The sequence below is a fragment of the Arabidopsis thaliana genome, chromosome 3 (genome assembly GCF_000001735.4).
Source record: "Arabidopsis thaliana chromosome 3, partial sequence".
In the NCBI taxonomy this organism is placed as follows: Eukaryota; Viridiplantae; Streptophyta; class Magnoliopsida; order Brassicales; family Brassicaceae; genus Arabidopsis; species Arabidopsis thaliana.
In genome coordinates, this window is record NC_003074.8 from 3,863,607 (window position 1) to 3,885,501 (window position 21,895).

The following is a 21,895-nucleotide window of genomic DNA, read 5'->3' on the forward strand; positions in this document are numbered from 1 at the left end:
ACTAGTTTGCCACTTACACAAGTCGTAAGCAGTGGTAGGCGGGGAAAGGGCTAAAAGTGGAAAAGAGAGTTCTTACGTTTGGCTTCTTCTATCATGTGAAACATTAAAATATCTACAGACATTGTGTTGTGGTGGACTGGTGGTCACGTGTATGGATACCCAAACGTGATGCACTTTGGTAGATTCGTGCGGATTTTCTCTTGTTTATGTTTTCAATTGTAATCTTTATTATATTATTAATCAAATTAGGTGGCGGACGGAAAATACAAGTACAAGTTAATGCAATCAATTAATTGGGATGATTAAGTTAAGTCTCTTGCATTGGACTTCTATTTTTCTATCTATCTATTTACCGCGTATAACGACGACACACCTTAATTTCAACATTTTTAAGATCACCCGTCACCAACCATTTATTTTGATCTTTTTCTTCTATCAATCACGGATTTTTATTAAACCATTTTTCTCACAAGAAACCACATTTTTGTTCTTAATAAGTGTTAACTGATCTCGATTCAAACAGTTAGCAAAGACTCCAACATATTCAGAAAATCTTACGAAAATTATATAAGTGATTCACACACATGACATAACGGAGATAACAAGAATATGAATAAAAGGCGTCATACAATCCTAACCACTGTTTCTGAGTTTTGTCAATCATTCTCTTCAAGCTTCCTCCCATCTCAATTCATACTCAGAATTAACCAAAAACTAAACTATTAAAAAAAACACCAAATAGACTTACAATGATAATGAAACTAAAATTGTATTCTCTCATAACAAACAAAAACAAAGTAGGTGAAGATGATATCAGATATCACCACCACTAAATAAGAAACTAGTTTTACCAGCAAATTCTCTATCTGCAAGCAACAACTAGACGATTCCTGACTTGCGTAGCTCTGCTTCCCCATGAGCAAAGTGACATCTATCACCAAATGTACAGTTTCCTTTTGAGAATCTCTCACATATCTTAGTCTTGAAGTTGCTCCCTGGATGTGGTTTCCCTTCAGAACCCATGCCACCACCACCACCAAGACCACCACCAGGTGGTTTCTTAGCTGCTGAATTAAGCCTCCCAATCAAATCTTTTACCATTGCACTCGCTTCGCTTATCTGCTCAAGTGTTCCTTCAAGCACAATGTTCTTCAAGTTTGGGTCTCTCTCGTGATCTTGAATTGATAATTTTACTCCCGTCTGACGACATATCTGCTTTGAACTGACTCCGCCTTTCCCAATGATTGCACCGGCTAAAGAGGCATCAACACTGAATCTGGCAGTGGCTGAGTCACCAAAGTTAGAGACATGGCCAGGCCCAGACTCTCCCCTCCCTGAGAATCGGCCTCCATTACCAGAACCTTGCATGTTTCTGGAAACTTGAGGAATGGGTGGTCCCATATTTGTCATCTGCGATACAGCATTGTATCCTCCGGGAACATAATGCAAGAAATGGCAATTCTCTCCGAAAGGACAGCCAGAAGTACTGCAATAGAAGCATAATACATCAGAGATTTAAACACAATGGGAATAGAATAGCACAAGAACAAACCAAATAGAGACAGAAGAAATAGCATATTGATACAGCAATGATCATTGTGCTATAAGAGAATAAAAATAGTAATCCGGTTCTGCTTATAGATGCGCGGCAATTCCACTAGTAATGCGACAACTTTACCTGACCATAAACAACTATATTATAAACCCAAAATCACTAATACCCTACCACCAAATAGAAGAACAACTATCACAGCTCAAACAAAATACATGTTTTGGTTGATTTTGTTATGTTATAACAACCAGTTGAACTAAATGATTCTCAAACTAGATACGCTTATCTATTCAGATTGAAACATGTTTACATACCTGTATAACAACTAACCACTTCATTAGCATCTAGTATTACTTGGTAATTTCGGGATCAAACTTGCAGGTAGATAACAATTCGAATATTAATTCATTAAGTAAAAGGATTATAACCTGAAAAATTTTGTGCATGGCTTCGATTTGCTTCCTAAACCAGTTGAATATGATTCCATCTCTGTTCCAAACATTAAGTGTTTTCCTTTAGTTAAAAACTTATCTGAAGTTCAATATATTGCTTTTAGAATCCAACATATCATTCATACATTCATCTTATCATCTATATGAAACTTTCAAATCAAAAGATGCATAATGTTTTTTAATGTTTTCAGGATAACTAACCAACTGGACACAAAAACACTTTGCAGAGGAAAAAGGCTTATTCAATCAACAAAACTAAATCCTTGGTATGGTTATAAACTGTTATTAGCTTTATATTTGAGAAGAGGGATTAAAGTAAAGAAATACTAAAACTCAAGGACAGTGGAAGATATAAGCTTGAGACCAACAAAACCCAGTAATTAACATTTAACAATAGTAACAACTTAGCTAAAGCTGATCTATCATCACTCAATTTAGATTTACATCAGATAAAAAAGGCCAGTACTTTTTGCAGTAATCTAGCTAATTAACAAGATAAGTAAGCAAACAGAACACGAAATCACCAAAACAAAGCACCGAGAACGAAAGAAGAAAATTTTGCCTCCTAGTAAATCTCATAACTAGCAAAAAAAAGTCTTAATTTTACCCACAACTTAAGATCTCGAATTTAAACCTTAATCAGAGACAGTGAAACATAAGGAACTAAAAAAGATCGGTACAACAGAATTCCAGTAGATAAAGAGTAAAAGAACTAACCTTGCTTAGACTTCTTGTATCCGCCGCCATTGGAGTTGAATGAGCCAGCTTCAGGCCGTCCTCTCTTACGAGTATCCATGATTAAGTATAGATCCGATACGAGAGTAGAAATCAAATTGACTCTAGAGTCTAGAGAGCGAAAGGAAAAGCGAATCGGAGAAGACAAATCGAAATCGGAATAGGGAAAAAGAGTTAGAGAGAATAAGCGAGAAAATAAACCTAACCCTAAGGTGGTTGTCGTCGAGGGAAAAAGATGAGATTTTCCTCTTTTTTGTTTACTCTTGCCGGTTTTTTTTATTGGAACTTAAACCGGCGTGGCCCAGTGCACAAAATAAGATGTAAACCGAAATTTCTCTGTAAAGGACAATAAACCGGAAAGATTTAGCTTAACGTGGGCCGTGAAGTAAGCGGTGCGCCTGTTTACGATAAGCTAAAATGTCAAATGGATGACGTCATGTTTTCCTTATTTGATCTCTTTGTAACATTAACAAAATGGAACTTTTACCGGCCCATTAACGGCCCACAACTTCTTTTAATGGCACAAAATTTCAGTTCGAAGTTACTGAAATCTTGGGATAATGACTATGAAACTTGCAATCAATAAAAATGTCAGCTATAACTATTCGGGATTTGTGGAAGCATTTGATTGGTTTCTGTTTTACCAATCACAGTTGTAAACAGAAAAAATGTTAAATATTGAAAGAAAAAATGTGGAAGAAACAAAAATAAAACTCAATAAGCCAAAGAGACTCAAAAGCTTAAAGACACTCTTGAATGACTTGATAAGTATTCCCTACAGCTACAAGAGCCAAAAATGCTAAGGCTATTAAAATCAGCAAGGGTTGAATATTCTTGCGAAATGCAACAAGTTGGTCCTTGTGATCCTCCCTAATATGTACCTTGGCCATCACAAAATCATCTTCTTGTTTCTCATGATGAGCCTTCTTGATTCCTTCTTCATGTGCCAATTCCTCAAGCCTAAACAAAACGTCTGAATCAACCAACAAGTCTGAAGCATTATGATCATTATTAAGATCAGTTTGAGGGATCAGTTTAAGGATCGGATATTTGGAGTCTGACGATGAACGCGGGAAAGACTGAGATCGACAAACTCGTTTCCGATTGGGACGACACTTATATTCTTGAAATCATATTGCACCATTGTATTTTTTTTCTTAAGAGAGGAATACCAAAGAAGCTTTGCTTAGGCTTTGGGAGAACAAACGAATGCATTACATGTTTGTTCTTTAGGAATAGACGATAGAAAGGGAATAGGCAAAATATAACTACTTAGAGGGATTAGGCCAAATCTAAAAGAACACGGATTAGTTGGGAAAAAAATGGTGAATATTTTCATTGTCATCTACCTAGTTTCCTTTTTTTTATAAAAAAAATCCTTTTAATATTATCAAATAAAAAATAATACCTAATGAATTTAATTTTATTAGAACAAATTCCATTATTCTAAAAAAATAGAGTAAAAATTGGGAAAAAAAGAAGATATGCGTGGCAAAAAAAGAAAGAGGAAGAAGGTAAACGGGTCAAAGAATATCTACGTTGCTTCTACAATTCTCTATTATTGACAGCTTCTTCTTTCCCCTTTCTCTCTCGACTTCTAACAATCGCATAATCTCCGATCATCTTCTTCTTCTTCTCTCTTCTCCGTTATTCCTCCCGATTCTGCGATTTCTCAGCTTACATGATGACTGGAAACCCGATCCCAGTCAATCTCTCTAAGGAGGGTTCTTCGTCTCCAGGTATTTATAAAATTCCTTCTTGAGCTAGGATTTTGTTTGATTCATCGCTTTCTGTGTTTGATTTTTTACATATTTCCTGCTCTCTATAGCTTTATTTCATCATCGGTCTCTGGTGTCGAATTTGTTTCCGGCTCTTGTCAAGTAGTTTGGGACCTTAATACCTTCAAATCCGTTATCTCGTAGGGATTACAAAGAAATCGCAACGAGCTGATTTAGAAGAATTCGATTGAATAAATCAAACATGCTAGATCGAAGATGAATGAAATCCGCTGCAAATTGCAAGGGGGTTAGTGTTTTCTCTACCTTCTCTTATGTCTTCTGCTATGAATGCATCATCTGATTAGCTCCTCGTTAGCATGTTGATGATCACCTTAAGCCTGCTATGACCGCATTGAAGGATTTGTGGAACTTATTTCTACGAGAAACCAGGTGCTTCTTTTGCTAAACGCAGTGTTTTTGTTATGCAAATTCAGATTTTATTGTGCAATGTAATATGCATGTTATGGTCAAGGATACTTTGAGCATGCATCTCAACAAGGCTACATACACGTTAACCTTACAGTATGCATTGTCATGGCAGGTCTAGTTATCTCTTGGAGGTAAACTCAGCAACATTTACATGGTCAATCATAGTCACAGGTTACACTCTCTAAAACAAATACTTGTGCTTACAACCAAAATCCTACTTTCCATTCCCTAACAAATTTAATTTTCATACATTTTCCTGACACCAATTTAGAAGAAACTCACTATTCCATCTTCTGAGCAACCTCTTTGTCAGCCGAGCACATTGTTTCTTCTTAAATCCAGAGTCCTTTGGGTTTCATGACCACAGAATCCTGAGTAACATACAGCTTTTCTCTCATCCCTGTGGCATTGGATGATCATGCGAATATGGTGGATCTCCATCTGATGAGTTACAAGCAGATAAATCAATTATAGATTCAACATGAGGAAGAAGTATGCAATCGAGGTTCAAGAAGCTGGGCAACTATTCAGCTGTTTACGAAGTTACACTGAAGTGGGCAAGTGTGCGTTAAGAAGAAGACCTATATTTCAAGCTATTCAACTGTTTACAAGTTACGCTGAAATCACAAGCTGAGCAAGTGTGTATTAACTCTCTTATTATTTTTCCTAGGATTAAGTTTGTAATTATGCTTGATATTATCATCATAACACAAAAATTCAATGGTAAATAATATATTATTCTGAGGTTGCAAACTAAACGTAGCGTGCTTTTGTTATTATTACCCATTTCGCCATCCGAAGTATCAGCAAGCCTTGCAATGGCAGCAATGAGTGCCTGTTCATGTTCCTGCATCACAAACTAGTGTTATTGTTCTCTGATCACAACATTATACCACATACAAAAGGTATTAATCTCAAACCTTGAGCATTTTCTTGGCCTTGTCGAGCTCGAGTGGATCAGGATGCGTAGAATCGAAAACTCTCTCCACCTAAAACAAAAATTTCATGTTAGAGCAGGCATTGAGCTTAATGGGTATACAGCAGATAAAAAAACACGTACCTCCTTCACAAGCGAGTCTGTGTTGAACAACTCAATATCATCAGAGGAAGTTCTCCGCCCACCACTACCATTCTGTTGTGTTGGTGGCGGTACAAGTTCCCTTCTTGGTTGATGAATTCTTGGTCCTCTCCCTCTACCACCATGGATTTGGCCTCTTCTGTTGCCACGGAAGGATGCACTTCCATGTCCAATGTTTAAAGCTACCCCACTCTCCTCCCCATCCCATCTTATGTCTTCCGGTGGTATCTAAACAATAATAATGTCAGCTCTTATCAAGATCATCAGTATGTACAGACACCAGATCGCTTACGAAAACATATGCAACCACAGGCAAAGAATATTAAGATAATGTTCATGTAACGATTACCTCCTTGAGATCAACCCATTCCCACGTTTCATTAGCTGCGTGTATATCATACACCAAAGCATGCCGACCCTGTGAGAATAAAACAAGTGCGTAAATTGCAAATCCAATAGATAATCAGAGACTTCTATAAAAATTGGCAGGGACAACAAACCATCTATCTACCCAATTAGCAATCTACACTCAATGAACAAAAATAGTACCTCATCTGCATTGTACTGGGTTATAATTGCTTCATAGAAGTGGTTATCTTCAGGCCATTTTGTCCACACTTTTCTTCCGATCAGAGCTTCAGCAGATTCATTTCCTGATATGCCACTGGATACCAGACGATTATTGAATGACCTATTTCCAGTCGCACCAATTGATGGATTATACTGCATCTCACAGATAATTGGTTAAGAAATAACATAAAACAACACAATGTGGCTAACCAGAAGAAAGTATTAAAGAACCATCATTGGTGCAAATACGGCTAGAATATAAGACTTACAGATGGAAATGTTTTCTGTTTCTTTCGGGCAGCTGAGAAAGTGGGACTAGGAAGAACATCAAAAGGCTGAATAGTTGCATGTCTAGTAATTTGGCTTGCGCCTCCCTGTCTCCAATCTCTGGTACAGTTCCATGATACAACATATATTAAAATAAACGAGATTCATGATAAATTTTGTTTATGCTGGTGCAAATAAACAATCTAACCTTATCCTCTGGATAGTATCATCCTTATTGACCCTACTGAGAAGCTCTCGATGTTCATCATCAGATACTCTCAATTCTTTACGCAATTCGGTTATCAAGCTTTCTTTTTCCTAAATTGCGGAAATGGTACAACAAAATATATTCCAGAGATTAAGTCGTGAGACTGACAGAACACAATCAATGCAAAGGAGGAAGAGAGTACCCAAGAAATCGCATCAGACTGCGCTTTAAAAGCCCTTAAAACAGCGGTATATGCTTCCTGCTCAAGTTGATGAATTTGTGTCTCCATATCACTATGTAGTTTAGTTTCAGAGAATTTCCATCCAAACGAAAGCTATCCCTTTTAGAGATTTACAGTCATGTGGAAAACAGTTGCTATCAGTAATTAGAAAGCTGATGATAACAAATTTATCAGCCAACTACTGAAGAACTTTAGAATTGAACAAAATCCAAAGGAAACATAAAATAAAGGCTGCAGAAGCATAAACAAGACAAGACAATTCCCCCTAATTCACGAAACCACGGAAGCTGAACACTTTTTTCGAAACCCTAAATCCTAACCTCGGTTAACCATTCCCTAAACCCTATTTAAGACTTCCGTGCCTAAAACTAACAGTAAGGGTGTTGAATTAGGTAAGAACCAGAACGGCCTAACTCAAGCTCAATTCGCAGATTAGCTATCACAAGGTTCATCATCGAACGCCTAACTCAATAATTGCTCGAACGAGATTCAAAAGGGGCAGAAACGTTTAACATACCTCTGTTTTCGAAATCTAGAGGAAACCCCCACAAAAGGGTTTATCTTGTCGACCGATTCAGATACGAAACCCTAAAACGCTCGAATCGAAACTTGACCCGCAAAAAGCAATTAAGGGTTCGAAGTGCGTTCGGTGAAACGGAGAATTGAGGGGATTGGAACGAGAAGTTGAAAGAATTGGACAAAAAGAAATGAACTTTCCTTCCCCTCTCGAGAGAAGCGATATTTTTTTAAGCGAAGGGCACAGAGAGCTACGATCGATTTCTCCGGGACTCAGATGGGATGGCGTCGGAATCGCCGAACAGTCGTTTTAAAGACGAAACGATTCGTTTTGGTATTAAGATCTCTAAGGCCCACCAATAATAGCAACTTCGGCCCATATAGCCTAATATCTTTTGACTTTTTTTTTTTTTGGTCACACAAAGTCATATTGTTTTGTATATCGTTCCTGATTATATATGGTTTGTTGTGTATGGATGGTTTCTCTGAAACTTTGTAAAGTCTAAATCATGTTTGTGATATATTTCAATGATTAAAATTATGCTTGTGATATATTTCACCAACTAATCAATTTTGTAAAACAAAAATTATTAAATTAAAAATTTTAGTATCGATTTTTAATCCTTACTTTGTCAAATCTATTGCTAGATATAACAACTAAGAAACTAATAAACTTTTATCAGTGTACGTTGTTGATCACTAGCTAGCTACTACATAACGAAACACTTGTATATATGTGATCACTAGATGCCCCCTTGCGAGACAAGGGGTTAAGTTAGTTGAATTGAGACATATGATGATATACTAATCCTAACCTGCAATACGAGAACGAGACTTACGTAGAACCATGCACACTGAGATTATAGAGATACACTTTGAATATCTCAACATCATTCTTACCCTTTTCTTGATATTAAATTCTCTTAATAAGGAACCTCTGACTTGGCAGGCGGTAATGATTATTAACACAAACATCATATGGTTAAAACGTTAATTATTTTTTAATTCGCCAACATTAGACCAATTCAACAAGCCTTAAGCAGAGTCCCACAAAGACAGAGGTTGTGAGAGTAGGCATATGGTTCAAAGGTCTGAAGGCGACCGCCACTTGGGATTTTCCCGCAGAGACTATTGTAGCTCACGTTGAAACGCTCGAGACTTCGTAGGGTAGTCAACACCCGAGGAATCTTACCAAAGATTCGGTTTTGGCTCAGATCCAACGTAAGTATGCTCCTAGCGAACTCAATCTTGGAGATATCGAACTGAAACATGTTTCTCGACAGATCCAGTTGTCTTGTTGTTTTGTTCCGTCCGAAAAACATGGAACCATCTCCGGTTAAACTGTTTCCCGACAGAAACACAGCGTTGAAGTCGTGTTTTGACAATGACTCCGGTATTTTCCCTGAAATGGAGTGTCATAAAACCCGGGATTTATAACTTTATTAATAATAAAGAATGTTAAAAATGATGGTTACCTGAGAGCTGATTGTTAGACAAGTCGAGTTCAGGGACGTTGCCAACAAAAGAACCGAAAGAGTTTGGTATAGAACCGGTTAGCTTATTGTCGTGGATCTCAATGGCTTCAAGCTTGGGCATCTGAGATAGCGAACCGGGAATTGGACCGGGAAATTGGTTAAAGGAAAGGTCCAAGAACGTGAGGTTCTTGAGGTCGCTGATGTTATCAGGAATCGGACCGGAGAAATTGGTGTGTTTTATAAAGAGGAGGTTGAGACTCTTGAGCATGGTGATCGCGGGTGGGATATTTCCGGAGATTGTACTGGCGGAAAGGTAGAGGTAGGTGACGCGGCCGTCAGTGCATTCCACTCCGATCCAGCCAGTACAACAGCCGGTTCGGGGGTTCCAGGAGGAGAGGTAGGGAGGGTTGTTAAGGGACTTCTTGATTTGAAGGAGGGCATTATTGTCATTTGGGTTGCAACTGTAGGAAGATGGGAGAGATAAAGATGATGGAGAAGAAGATAGAGAGATGAAGAAGGAGATTCATTGTGATCATGGGTGTGGTTACTTTGAGCAGTTAAACAACTTGTGATCTATATAACAGAGACTTCAATGGAACACAGCTGTGTAATGTTACTGATTTTGTACAGTTTGGGTTCTACACTACTCCTAAAAGTTCTAACGTACAATAACCTTTTTATAACATAAATTCAATTCATCTCATAACTCATAAAGCATGGTGCATATATATATTTTTATTTAGTTGTTTTAACTATTTGATACGATATTCAATAATTTAACCATACGTTCGTCACTGCACCACTCAATTCTAACACTTCTGTCTTTGTTCTGTTCTTAGTTTATCGGTTGCTCAAATATAAAATAGCTAGAAGTGACTTAAAAAAATCGAGTAATGGAATCGCATATATTTTGTTATGTAAAGTATGGTTTTGAAAATTACTAACTCATAGGATTATGCCATGTGTCAAGTCTATCGATCAGATGTTGACACGTGTAAGAACATAATTAATTTTTTTCTTCTTAAAGAAATAGAAATACTAAAAAAAAAATCAATTAAATTTTTTCTTCTTAAAGAAATAGAAAACAAAAAAATAAATCATTATTAACATATACTAATTCATATATATATATCTAAAAAATATTACATTTTATTTTTCTTAACCAAAAGGAAAATTAACCAAAAATATTTATATATGTTATTGGTCAAATTTTTAATATGTATGGTATTAACAAAATTTTTATTATTATTAATTATGTTTTGTTAATTGTTAATAATTTTTAATATTAACTAAGATATAGATTTGATCTCATATATATTATTTTGACATGAAATCATTATCAAGTAAGATGAAGTGTATATAATTAAAATCGAGTTTTTTATGAAATAGATAGTTAAATTGTATTACAAAATTGAATATGTAAGATAAAAATTTGTTCTTTTCTTCTAAATACTAAATTATAATAAAGAAAAAGTGTGTAAGTTACTATTTAGACTTCAAATATCATCAATAAGATTGAATGGGTATTATAAAATAAAATGCATAAGACTACTATTTTACTATTCAAAATTATATATCAAGAACAATGTATAGATTATTATTTTACTATTCAAAATTTAAATATTATCGATAAAAAATTACAGTTACATTTTACACCCATCTATTTAGGCGGACTTATCTAGTGTTATAAAGATTAGACTTGTGAATATACCTCACAACATTCTTACGTAACCAATTCTTGCCATTAAATTAAATTCATAACAAAGAAACAATAAACTTGGTTTGGCGGTGATAATGAACACATCATCATAACATATTCAACATTATTTTTATTCTTCCGCCAAGATTAAACCAAATTAACAAGCCTTAAGGGGAGTTCCACAAAGACAGATGTTGTGAGCGAAGGCAGATGGTTCAAAGGTCTGAAGTAGACCGCCACTTGGGATTTTTCCGCAGAGATGGTTGTCGCTCACGTTGAAATGCTCGAGGTGTAGTTTAGTCAGTGCTGGTGGTATCTTCCCGTAGATATGGTTCTGGCTCAGATCCAACGAAACTATGCTTCTAGCGAACTTAACCTTGACGAGATCGAAATTAAACATGTTTCTCGACAAATCCACTCGTACTGTTGTTTTGTTCCGTCCGAAGAACATAAAGGCATCTCCTTCGAAACCATTTCCCGACAAATCCACTGCGTTGAAGTCGTATTTAGACAACGATTCCGGTATTTTTCCTGCAATGCAAAAATTTCATTAAACCGGGATTAGAAATTTATCAACAAAATCTTATTTGGTGCGAGATCTTAACTATAAAAGTTTCTTTGTGTTTTGTTGGGGACCAATTACCAAATATAAGTAAGTAACTAGTTTAGTTAAGGGTAATCCCACTATAAAATCTTCATTGGTTAGTGGTTACATTAACACTTTAAGGCACGAGGCTAGTTCTACGATTCCGACATAAATAAACATTTGACTTTGAACACAAGCCAAGCCAAAAACTAATAAATAAACATTTGACCAAAAGCATAGTATTAACTATTAAAGAAATGGAAAATGATGGCTAATTACCTGACAGCTTATTGTTAGACAAGTAGAGATTAGGGACGTTGCCAACAAAAGAACCGAAAGAGTTTGGTATAGAACCGGTTAGCTTATTATCGTTGATTTGAATGGCTTCAAGCTTCGGCATCTGAGATAGCGAACCGGGAATTGGACCGGTAAATTGGTTAAAAGAAAGGTCCAAGAACGTGAGGCTCTTGAGCTCGCTGATGTAATCAGGAATCGGACCGGAGAGACTAGTGTGCTTCAAGTAGAGAGTGTTGAGGTTCTTGAGTTTGGTGATGGTGCGTGGGATGTTTCCGGTGAGGTGTGGCAGGTAGCTGAAATCTAGTGTACGGAGGTCAACGAGGTCGCCGATCTGGTACGAGATCTGACCGGAGACTTCGCCGGAGGTAACGCTGAGACCGGTAACGCGACGGTTAGTGCATTCGACGCCGGTCCAGCCGGTACAACAGTCGGTTCGGGGGTTCCAGGAGGATAGAAGGGGAGGATTGCCAAGTGCTTTCTTGATTTGAAGGAGGGCATTCTTGTCATTTTCGGTGCAGCTGTAAGAAGATGGGAGAGTGATGAAGAGGATGGAGAAGAAGATAGAGAGATGAACAAAGAGCTTCATCGTGATTATGTGTGGATGCTTTGAGGAATGAGCAAGTTCTTGTATATAAGCAGAGACTTCAATGGAACACAGCTGTGTAATGTTACTGATTTTGTACAGTTAGGGTTCTACACTACTCCCAACGTACAATATTCTTTTCACAACATAAATTTAATTCACAAGCATGGTACATATATCTCTACTATTCAATAATTTGACCGTATGATAGTCACTGGCACACTGCACCAAATAGTTAGGTATACAAATGTTTTAGCATGTGTTTTTCATTGTGTATAAGATATATACGCTAGTTACCGCATCATTCATAGTGAGTACAATCATTTCATTTCATATAAAACACATGCTAGAAAAGAGCGCAAAGAAAAACAATGTTAAAGATCCAATGTATATGACATATTAATGGAATGTAATGAGCGAAAACCCCTAAAATGGTTGCTATGTGTTGGGACAAAAACAACACAAGACAAATAAATATCAGAGCCCACCACTTTTGAAAGCGCAAAGAATCTTATTCCTAACATACACAAATGATACAACAAGAGGAGATTAAGACATTTACATAATGACCCCTCCCTTTGTGTTAAAAAGGGGCTGTGTTACGCATGTTATACCTCACCATGACTCCTTCCAGTCTAATCTATCGAGACCGTCCACGATTGCTCTGCGAAACTCATCATTGTGAAGTATAAAGGAAGACACGTGTCCACCTGTGACCCATCTCACTTCTGAACCAGGCCACGCCTTTTGAAGCTCCAACACTGAGTGTTTTGGTATGTATCCATCATCCTACACAAATCATATAATCAGCAACCAGTAATGTGTCTCCAAACATATTGTTTGATGTTTCGAGTTTCGGAATAACTTTTCTACTTACAGTTGCAGCAACAAAGATAACAGCATCAGGGTTTTTGGGAATAGGGAAGCGAGTGACGTCTGTGAGGGAGAGAACATTCCGCATCCGCTCTCTCACTTCATCAAGAGTCATTGTGATCTTCTGTGCTGCAAGTTCCTCCCTCAGTGCCTCCCAAGCAGTCCCATACTTTAATATTCCTTCGCAGAATGCAACAACAGCAGAGTGCGGAGATAGGAATGGAAGTGTTGCAACTGGTGTTGGATGAAGCGATCCAACCATCGAAGCATGTACTCCTCCTAATATATTCATCCACCTTTATCAGTTTGAAGTTTCAAGTGAAAGGAAAAGGATAAGCAACTCAATCAATGCATGAAGCTGTAGCCGCATAGATCCCTAGATGGAACACTTGAACCTAAATCTATGGGTGCATATGCATTTGAGAAGCTTATTGAGGAGTTGGATTGTTATCTTATGAAGCACGATAACTAGGAGCGGCTACTTTACTTTACTATAGATATATGTAGAAAGCCAATTACCATCCCCACAACTACTGCAGGAAACCTATACCAGACCATCCAACTAGCGACATCCACAACACAGTTTAAACTTTGGATAACCTTGGTGAAAACGCAGATCTAACACTTATTCATCCAATTTAACTCAATGCATTAGCTCACAAGTTGTTCATAGAAGAAGATAAATGTAACTTACCCATACTTAGCCCACAAACACCCATCTTTCCAAAGCCTTCCTCAGTGTCTAGCCAGTGAATAAGACTGCGGGACTCTTCGATTGTTGCCCTCCCTAGCAAAAGTAGATCACTAACACAGAGGAGTCTCGCACCGCATTGAAGAAAGGGACGCCTTTGGCCATAGAAAGGGCTGCAGTGGCATTATCTATGTTTGATCAAAAACATGGCAAAAAGCTTCAAAAGCGGTCAAAGCAAAATGATTTGCTCTTAAGCTTTCATCAAGGGGGAGAAACAAGTCTCTTTTATTACCTTTCCAACACCATTGTTGCAATGTTTTGTTTCACCAACGGTCCACCCAAACGCAATCTTCGGTCATATGTATGATCACCTGTGCCTACAACAATGCCACACATCATCAGAAAGATATGATATTTACAAATCAAGAGCAATTGTAAAAAGACAATAACCTGGAAGGGCTATGAACAAATTAAGATCACATAGACAAGCCCTTCTAACAACTAGGCTTCAAAACACCAAATTTAAGGTCTCCTTGTGGTCACTTTAGTGTATATACCTATAATCTATTCTAAACAGAGAAGAATCAATAATGGTACCTGCAAGATGAACCACACAAGCCATCTTTTGGGGAGGAACGTTTTTGGGGACAAGCCAAGCAACCCTGGCTGTGCGAGACTCCGGAGGCAAAGCAGCGGTAAGCTCATCGGCACAAGGAGTCTGGAAAACACCTTCTCTCAAAGTAGCGGTCTTTGTCTCCCAAACAGTTCTCCAGACTGGACGAACCAGAGGCGGTGGCCAATTCTGACCTTGAACCTCAAGAGGGAAGAGGCGTTGAACCATACGCTCGAGCAATTCGAGATTGGGACCACCCCAACCTCGAGAGAAGAAGGGTGGGGTCATCTTGGTGCGGTGCATAAACGCTCCATATATATGGTCAATTACATAATGGAGCATTCCCAATTTGGTCGTCACCATTGTTCTCATAAATAAATCTCAGAAATCTGACCGATTTGAGAAATACCTAGCCGCCGGTGAATCGAATATGAATTTGGAACTTGGGTGCTTCAGATCTGGTGAGAAAGACGAAAGCAAGCATCCATTCCCCAATTTGTTTATCGAATCGGAGGTTTGACTTTGAAGTCAAGATAAAGAATATGAATGCAAAGGTGAATCCTTTGTTCGAGATCGATGGAGAAATCTAAGAAGAATAAGAAGATAGGTAAGAGGGTATGGGAGAAGCGTGAAGAAAATTGGGAAACCGGAGCAAAACGATTGAAACGGTGGGCTGATGATGATATTATGTGATGCCACGCTGGCATTTCGTGGGGTCCATTTTTTGGGTTTGGTCTTTTTGTAGAGAATCGTTATCCATACATTTGACATTGACAGAATTTGAAGCCCATTGGTCTGAATTATAGTTGGAATCGGCTGAAAAGAAAAAGAAAAAAAAGTTGGAATATGTATTTTCCTGATAATGAAGGTTGGAATATGATGGGACCACTATTTATTTGGTTGTCCTGTAAATAAGTAATGAATACTCTACACATAAAAAAAAGTGTATGTTCATATTTTTTTGATTGATAATAATACACATATCAGCAGAATTATCATCTTTTTCTTGTGAAATCAACACAAGACACACGATCTCATAAAAGGTTATTTTTTTCTATAAAATGTGATGTAAAAAATGGGGGCTTCTTGTTTCACCCTCATACTCTTTCTCTAGTAAACCTTGGCATATTGTTTCGTTTCAAGAACAAATGGCCTAACACGAATAACAAAATATATAAAGCGGGACAAAGAAAAAACAACAAGAACAACCAAAAAATACAATCTTTCTCTCTTTCGCTAGTAGAATTACGATTTGCCGCAACATCCACCTCTTTTCCCACTCTCTTGCTCGCTCGGGATGATGATTCTAGTTCCTTTCAAGAGACTTGAATTACCATCGGCGTCATCATCATCAGCCGTTAGTGATTTCTTGCTGATTATTCGGTAGATCTCTGTTAAGATGGTCAAAAATGCTGTTTCAACATTGGTAGCTTCTAGAGCAGAGGTTTCCATGAAAAACAAGTTTTCTCTTTGTGCAAACTCTTGTGCGTCTTCTGTTGGCACTGCTCTTAGGCTTCCAAGATCACATTTGTTCCCAATTAGCATAATCACTATGTTCTTGTCCGCATGTCCTCGTAACTCTTCCAGCCATTTAGCCATGTGATCGAATGATTGACGTTTGGTCATGTCGTAGACCAACATTGCCCCAACTGCTCCACGGTAGTATGCACTTGTCACCGCCCTATATCTGCCAAAGAAACACTTTGATAAACGTAAGAGCCTTAAACAAAGTGATGATCAAACATCACATATTCATGTTGCCCATTTGCCCATCAAAGATCCCAACCCATTGTTCATACATATCTACTTATATTGGAACATGTGTTGCCTAATTCAATGGCATCTCTAGCTGCTAAGACATAAATCAATCAAATGGATGAATTGTGAACGTTCTCTGATATATACCAAATGATATTCATGGTGTCATTACTTCTAATGAATGAAGAAGAAAAAAGCAAAACCTTTCTTGGCCAGCAGTATCCCAAATCTGAGCTTTGACGGTTTTGTTATCAATGACGAGCGTTTTAGTCTGGAATTCAACACCAATGGTGGCTTTAGAATCGACGCTAAACTCATTCCTAGCGAACCGAGCAAGAAGCTGAGTTTTGCCAACGGCAGAATCACCGATCAACACGACTTTGAAGACGTAATCGATCTTTTGGTTATAATCTCCATACAAATTAGACATCTCTCTTCTTCTTCTTATTATTATTATTTAAAAACACAACAACAAAGGAGAATGAATATACACAAATCTCCAGATCACGAATACGAAAGGCGAAGAGTCTCGGATTCGTATTGCACGCGTGAAACAGTCGAATCTACCATCAGACGAACACAGAAACTCAGATCACAATGAATGGTGGTTAGGCAGAGAAAGCGAAAAATTATTCAGAGATTGAGAGAAAGAGAGGATTAACGGCCGATGCGGGACCCTTTACTCTAGGAATTATTCTACTGTGCCATAGATCACCCTTAACCCAATTCATCCTGGCCGTTTACTTTATTCGTACCTTATTCACCGTTCAATTTCCTAATGGCACGGTACGTAAACATAACCGGCGCAATTTGAACGAATTAATTCAAAATCGATATCATACCAAATCAAGTTCGGTTTAACTACTATACCAGATTAGGTTATAACCTTGTTAAAATAGGCGGCAATGGAAATTTATTGGCGCCATAAATTTTCTGAGAAGCAAAATTTTAACTCCATTACTTATCTCTGGTGTGTACTTTCTCGGCGAAGGAGTTACACGAGAACGTTGAAAATGGAGAATGATGGAAGATCCAATGAGAAAAATCTGTACGAGGTATCTCAACATTCTCTTTATCCGATGGTTCCAATTAGGGTTTCCGTTTCTGGATTTGGGACTTGTTCCAGTTATGCTTCGAAATTTAAGATTGTTTTGTCGATTTTCATGTGCTGATTCGTCTGATGATGTTTTTGTGATAATCTGAATATCATTGTTTATTGTTGGGATTGTAAGAGGCTAAGAGACTTTACTTGGTTAAGATCCATGGTTTGATCAATTTGTACCGTAGCTGTTGCAATTCTTAGTTGTTTTCTTGGTGGTTAGTAGAATTCAGTGAAACGAACTAATGAATGCGTCTTTGTTGAAGGTTCTTGGTGTTGAAGCAACAGCATCTCCACAAGAGATAAGGAAAGCGTATCATAAGTTAGCATTGAGGCTTCATCCTGATAAAAACAAGGATGATGAGGTTTAACTGAGGGGTTTTGGTTTCTTTACTTTTCTTAGTTTTTAGGGGTCTATTCAATTTTACATTGTAACCGGAATTCTTGTTTTTCTTATCCAATACAGGATGCTAAAGAGAAATTTCAGCAGTTGCAAAAGGTTATTTCGATTCTCGGTGATGAAGAGAAAAGAGCAGTCTATGATCAAACTGGCTCAGTTGATGATGCTGTAAGTTGAAAGAAAGTTTTCAACTTAAGTAAAGGTACTGGAGGATTTTCTTACAAACTGGTTATTTCCCTATCTCATTAGGATCTTTCGGGAGATGTGGTTGACAACTTGAGGGACTTCTTCAAGGCAATGTACAAGAAGGTAAGAATCATGATTCACAATTGATTTCTTTTTGGACTTTGCAACACAACTGTTTCGTTCTGTATACTGATCATTTGTGCTATAGGTCACCGAGGAAGATATTGAAGAGTTTGAGGCCAACTATAGGGGTTCTGAATCCGAGAAGAATGATTTGATTGAGCTATATAACAAGTTTAAGGGTAAAATGAGCAGGTAATTAATCATCCCCTTGTTTTCATTATTGTCAAGTTTGTGAGTTGAAGTTTGTATAAACATTATTGGTACTATATCTCTTTCAGGCTTTTCTGCTCAATGCTTTGCTCGAACCCCAAGCTTGATTCGCACCGTTTCAAAGATATTATCGATGAGGCCATTGCAGCGGGTAGGCTTCTCTTTCTTGCAATAATTCTTTTGTCTATAAAACCTATCCAGGTTCTGATTTGTTTGTGCATACCATTGTTTAACATCTGCAGGAGAAGTGAAATCAACAAAAGCTTACAAGAAATGGGCAAAGGAGATTGCAGAAATGGAACCTCCCACGAATCCCCAGAAGATGAGACGGAAGTAAGCTTCTATTTGTCTACCTTTTCCACCCCAATAAATGCCCTCTGAAGTTATCTTTGTTGTGACCTGTTTCAAAATTTCTATACTTTCAGAGCAGCAAAGGCTGCAGATAAAGATTTATACGCTGTAATGTCCCAGCGGGGAGATGAGAGGAAAGAGAAGTTCGATTCAATGTTCTCTTCACTTGTCTCTAGGTATGGTAGCAATGCTGACTCTGAGCCAAACGAAGAAGAGTTCGAAGCTGCTCAGAGAAAAGTTGAAAGCCGGAGATCATCGAAGAAGTCTAGAAAAAAATAAAGATTATGTAGTAGTTTGTGAAATTTAGGTTTCGTGTTTGTAATGGAGACCAATGTTTTTAGCGTAAATTAGATCACATTTGTTGCTTCTTAGAAGTTGAAGACTAATGTGTATTTGCTAGGAAACAATGTGTATTTTTACTTTTTGTCTTTTTTCCAACAACAAAAAAAGCAGTGAGTTTACCAGTTCAAAAGCTCAGGGTCCCACGTGTATGTCGTCTGGATCTTCAGAAGAAGAGAAATTCTATCACCGGGTCCTAGGACTTCTCCACCTGCAAAAACAATCAGGTCGAGTAATGCATCATAATCAGTTGATAACTAAACAAGCCTTTGTTACAATGTAACATATAAACGTACGGTATCAACCAAGTTTCTCGGGAAGAGGAGAGTGGACGGATCCTTTGGCTTGTATAGGCCTAAATAAAGAACTAACAAATTTCAAGTGAACTTATTTAAAAGAACCAAATAATTATTCTAAAAGAGAAGAAAAAAATGAAATTATTTACTTATATGGCTTGTATAGGCCTAAATGGCATACAGTTAATAAATTTTGTTAGTTCTTTATTAATTAACACCAAGCATCTTTTTTTTTTGTTGAAAAAGAAAAAGGAATTTAACAAAAAGGATATTCACAAAAAGAAACTAGAGAAGTAATAATAAAAAGGAAAGAAGAATCTAATGTCCAATAGAACCCCAAAGTAAAGTACACCAATTGTTGAGAGAAGAAGAGTTCTTTTTTTTTCAAAGGTATTTAAGGAGAAGAGTCGCAGTCGCAAAAAGACGAATCGTAATTGTTGAAGAGAGCAAATATGGCTTGGGATTTGTTTTTATGGATAGTCTCCTTCTTCGTTAGCTTGGCTCTCGTCGCTTCCGTCTTCTACCAGGTAATCTATCTACTTTGTTTGTCCCCTTTTACTTTCCATTAAGATTCTTAAATCGAGATCTGTCCTTACTGTTCAAATCCTGATTGTCGGAATTGTACTTGTGAAAAAACACCGAGCAACTTAGCTTTTTGTTCGAATTAGCTAAAAAATTAGGAATGGAACAATTTTCCTTTGTGTTCGTCGGTTTTGTACTAAATACAATTGACAATTTTTTGGGTCCAGAGAGGTTTCATTGTTTATCCTTAATCTTATGCTTCTAACTCAAAGTTGTTCTTAGTTCTGATTTGGATTGTCTGCAAGGCTTGTATATGATACTTGGTCAATTGAGACATATAGTTGATTAATTGCGAGTTATATACTGTGAATGAATGAAGTTAGATACTACTACCAATAGTGTTTACTCTCATACTAACTGCCTCTGCTAATGATTGAAGCATTGAGATTCCTTTTTAGTCTATTGATATCGTGTGTGATTTTGTAGGTTATCTGCTTAACGGATTTAGAAGCTGATTACTTGAACCCTTTTGAAACAAGTACCCGTATCAACCGATTAGTAATACCTGAGTTTATCCTCCAAGGGTCACTCTGCCTTCTCTTCCTCCTCACATGGCATTGGGTCTTCTTTCTGGTCGCCGTCCCTGTAACAGTCTATCACGCAATGTTGTAAGTATCTATATCCATCCATATTGCTTATGATTCTTGATTGACATGCGTGGAAACTAAATACGCGCCTCCCATTGTTCTTCAGATACAAAGAGCGACGTTATCTCATCGATGTCACTGAAGTGTTCCGTGGTATCAGCTTTGAAAAGAAGCTCCGGTATACCAAGCTCGGGTTCTACGTCTTTCTCTTCATCATGGTTGTCTTTAGGTAAAAAAAACTACAGCTTTAGCTTTCCTATTAACATCTTCACTTACTTTGGTTCTTCTACTATGAAGTTACTTACCGAGTCCATAAAACATTTTTGCAGGCTCACTCTCTCTGCGGTCTATAGCTTCACGGAAGATGATGATCTACTTCATTTGTTTTGATTTATGCGCTTGCGCTCTGCGTTATCAACCACTCTCTCTTTATTTTCTGAGTGTGTTTTAGAAAATTGTGACAGGTTTTTATTACGTCCCTGCTTAGAATTAGCCATTCAGGGATTCATCATGTAGCTTTATATAACGTATGATTACCGAAAACTCATCACAAATCGTTTGACATGGAGGGTTTCATCAGTTTTGTTTTGCGCAATATAATGTTCAGTCTCATCATTGAAGTCATAAAAATCATGTATCAAGAATGAAGCTACATTGTATTACATAGACTGGCTGTGGAAAAACGCACCGATATCTAGTTTATCGGAGATGCAATTGAACCCGCTGTGGACCTTAAATCCATGTCCATCCAAGAGGAGGAGGAGAAGGTGACCCAAACAGAAACTCTGCAAGAACAAAAACCAAGGCATGTTTCAACAAACCTTTTTATATGAGCCAATTTTTGCGATAGTGACCAAATAGCGACCCAAGAAGGATTACGGCCCAACCCAAGAGAGTTATCCAGCTTGATTACGTCCCAGACCCCCTATGACCCGATCCGGACCGGCTCAGACCATCTCACAAACCGATAATATTTACTACGGGCATTAAACCGGTTAAATAAGGAACTTTCCTTATTTAGATTTTTTAGGGCAAGAGTCTGGGACCACGAGAGACTCTAGTCAATCCAAGCGAAAAGATCATTCAAGATAGATAGACTACAATTTTCATACTTGGCCGTGGCCCGTGGGTGTCCTTAATTAACTCCCAACGACTATGCCACTTAATCCAGCAAATAGGCGCTTATTCACTTACCTTATCAAAACCATAATCCATCCTATGACTTCATTTCTTTTTTCCTCTTGATGCCTCACTTATGAGTTCTTAAAACAAAAATTTCTCTCATGCTTTTTCATTTTTAGTATGATTTTAATCTCCAGCT

The 21,895-nt window shown here is 37.6% G+C and overlaps 7 protein-coding genes and 1 pseudogene across 12 annotated transcripts; 2 read left to right on the forward strand and 6 right to left on the reverse strand.

Moving 5' to 3' along the window:
- Window positions 1–464: 464 nt before the first annotated feature.
- Window positions 465–3,075, reverse strand: AT3G12130 (KH domain-containing protein / zinc finger (CCCH type) family protein). 2 transcript variants are annotated; one of them, NM_112048.4, is made up of 3 exons: window positions 2,722–3,075; window positions 1,981–2,041; window positions 465–1,486 (listed from the first exon to the last, which is right to left on the reverse strand). In NM_112048.4, exons 1-3 carry the CDS (start codon window positions 2,798–2,800, stop codon window positions 880–882), a joined length of 747 nt encoding a protein of 248 aa, NP_566412.1. In that variant the 5' UTR covers window positions 2,801–3,075; the 3' UTR covers window positions 465–879. The 2 variants fall into 2 exon arrangements, with proteins under 2 accessions (NP_566412.1, NP_001327732.1); NM_001337976.1 differs by lacking the exon at window positions 1,981–2,041.
- A 1,407-nt stretch (window positions 3,076–4,482) lies between these two features.
- Window positions 4,483–8,157, reverse strand: EML1 (Emsy N Terminus (ENT)/ plant Tudor-like domains-containing protein). 3 transcript variants are annotated; one of them, NM_180237.3, is made up of 10 exons: window positions 7,828–8,157; window positions 7,272–7,409; window positions 7,070–7,179; window positions 6,864–6,981; window positions 6,574–6,747; window positions 6,374–6,442; window positions 6,007–6,252; window positions 5,867–5,935; window positions 5,730–5,793; window positions 4,483–5,387 (listed from the first exon to the last, which is right to left on the reverse strand). In NM_180237.3, the coding sequence occupies exons 2-10, from the start codon at window positions 7,356–7,358 to the stop codon at window positions 5,341–5,343; spliced, it is 984 nt and encodes a 327-aa protein (NP_850568.1). In that variant the 5' UTR covers window positions 7,359–7,409; window positions 7,828–8,157; the 3' UTR covers window positions 4,483–5,340. The 3 variants fall into 3 exon arrangements, with proteins under 3 accessions (NP_850568.1, NP_187821.1, NP_001030677.1); NM_112049.3 differs by having other exon boundaries at window positions 4,886–5,387; window positions 7,272–7,403; window positions 7,828–8,110; NM_001035600.3 differs by having other exon boundaries at window positions 5,216–5,793; window positions 7,828–8,126.
- Window positions 8,158–8,773: 616 nt separating this feature from the next.
- Window positions 8,774–9,818, reverse strand: AT3G12143 (annotated as a pseudogene). Its single transcript has 2 exons — window positions 9,302–9,818; window positions 8,774–9,228 (listed from the first exon to the last, which is right to left on the reverse strand).
- A 1,062-nt stretch (window positions 9,819–10,880) lies between these two features.
- FLR1 (Leucine-rich repeat (LRR) family protein) lies at window positions 10,881–12,696 on the reverse strand. Its single transcript, NM_202562.5, has 2 exons — window positions 11,866–12,696; window positions 10,881–11,531 (listed from the first exon to the last, which is right to left on the reverse strand). Exons 1-2 carry the CDS (start codon window positions 12,467–12,469, stop codon window positions 11,158–11,160), a joined length of 978 nt encoding a protein of 325 aa, NP_974291.4. The 5' UTR covers window positions 12,470–12,696; the 3' UTR covers window positions 10,881–11,157.
- A 36-nt stretch (window positions 12,697–12,732) lies between these two features.
- Window positions 12,733–15,462, reverse strand: AT3G12150 (alpha/beta hydrolase family protein). Its single transcript, NM_112050.3, has 5 exons — window positions 14,628–15,462; window positions 14,323–14,407; window positions 14,034–14,203; window positions 13,344–13,618; window positions 12,733–13,255 (listed from the first exon to the last, which is right to left on the reverse strand). Exons 1-5 carry the CDS (start codon window positions 15,013–15,015, stop codon window positions 13,082–13,084), a joined length of 1,092 nt encoding a protein of 363 aa, NP_187822.2. The 5' UTR covers window positions 15,016–15,462; the 3' UTR covers window positions 12,733–13,081.
- A 207-nt stretch (window positions 15,463–15,669) lies between these two features.
- Window positions 15,670–17,063, reverse strand: RABA4D (RAB GTPase homolog A4D). The gene is made up of 2 exons (NM_112051.2): window positions 16,605–17,063; window positions 15,670–16,330 (listed from the first exon to the last, which is right to left on the reverse strand). Exons 1-2 carry the CDS (start codon window positions 16,829–16,831, stop codon window positions 15,889–15,891), a joined length of 669 nt encoding a protein of 222 aa, NP_187823.1. The 5' UTR covers window positions 16,832–17,063; the 3' UTR covers window positions 15,670–15,888.
- A 238-nt stretch (window positions 17,064–17,301) lies between these two features.
- Window positions 17,302–19,245, forward strand: AT3G12170 (Chaperone DnaJ-domain superfamily protein). Of its 2 annotated transcripts, none has more exons than NM_001337977.1 (8): window positions 17,302–17,456; window positions 17,767–17,865; window positions 17,967–18,068; window positions 18,150–18,209; window positions 18,295–18,401; window positions 18,488–18,570; window positions 18,662–18,752; window positions 18,845–19,242. In NM_001337977.1, exons 1-8 carry the CDS (start codon window positions 17,307–17,309, stop codon window positions 19,047–19,049), a joined length of 897 nt encoding a protein of 298 aa, NP_001325582.1. In that variant the 5' UTR covers window positions 17,302–17,306; the 3' UTR covers window positions 19,050–19,242. The 2 variants fall into 2 exon arrangements, with proteins under 2 accessions (NP_001325582.1, NP_187824.1); NM_112052.3 differs by having other exon boundaries at window positions 17,329–17,456; window positions 18,845–19,245.
- A 478-nt stretch (window positions 19,246–19,723) lies between these two features.
- Window positions 19,724–21,258, forward strand: AT3G12180 (Cornichon family protein). Its single transcript, NM_112053.4, has 4 exons — window positions 19,724–19,932; window positions 20,414–20,595; window positions 20,681–20,803; window positions 20,904–21,258. The coding sequence occupies exons 1-4, from the start codon at window positions 19,858–19,860 to the stop codon at window positions 20,962–20,964; spliced, it is 441 nt and encodes a 146-aa protein (NP_187825.1). The 5' UTR covers window positions 19,724–19,857; the 3' UTR covers window positions 20,965–21,258.
- The last annotated feature ends 637 nt before the right edge of the window (window positions 21,259–21,895 follow it).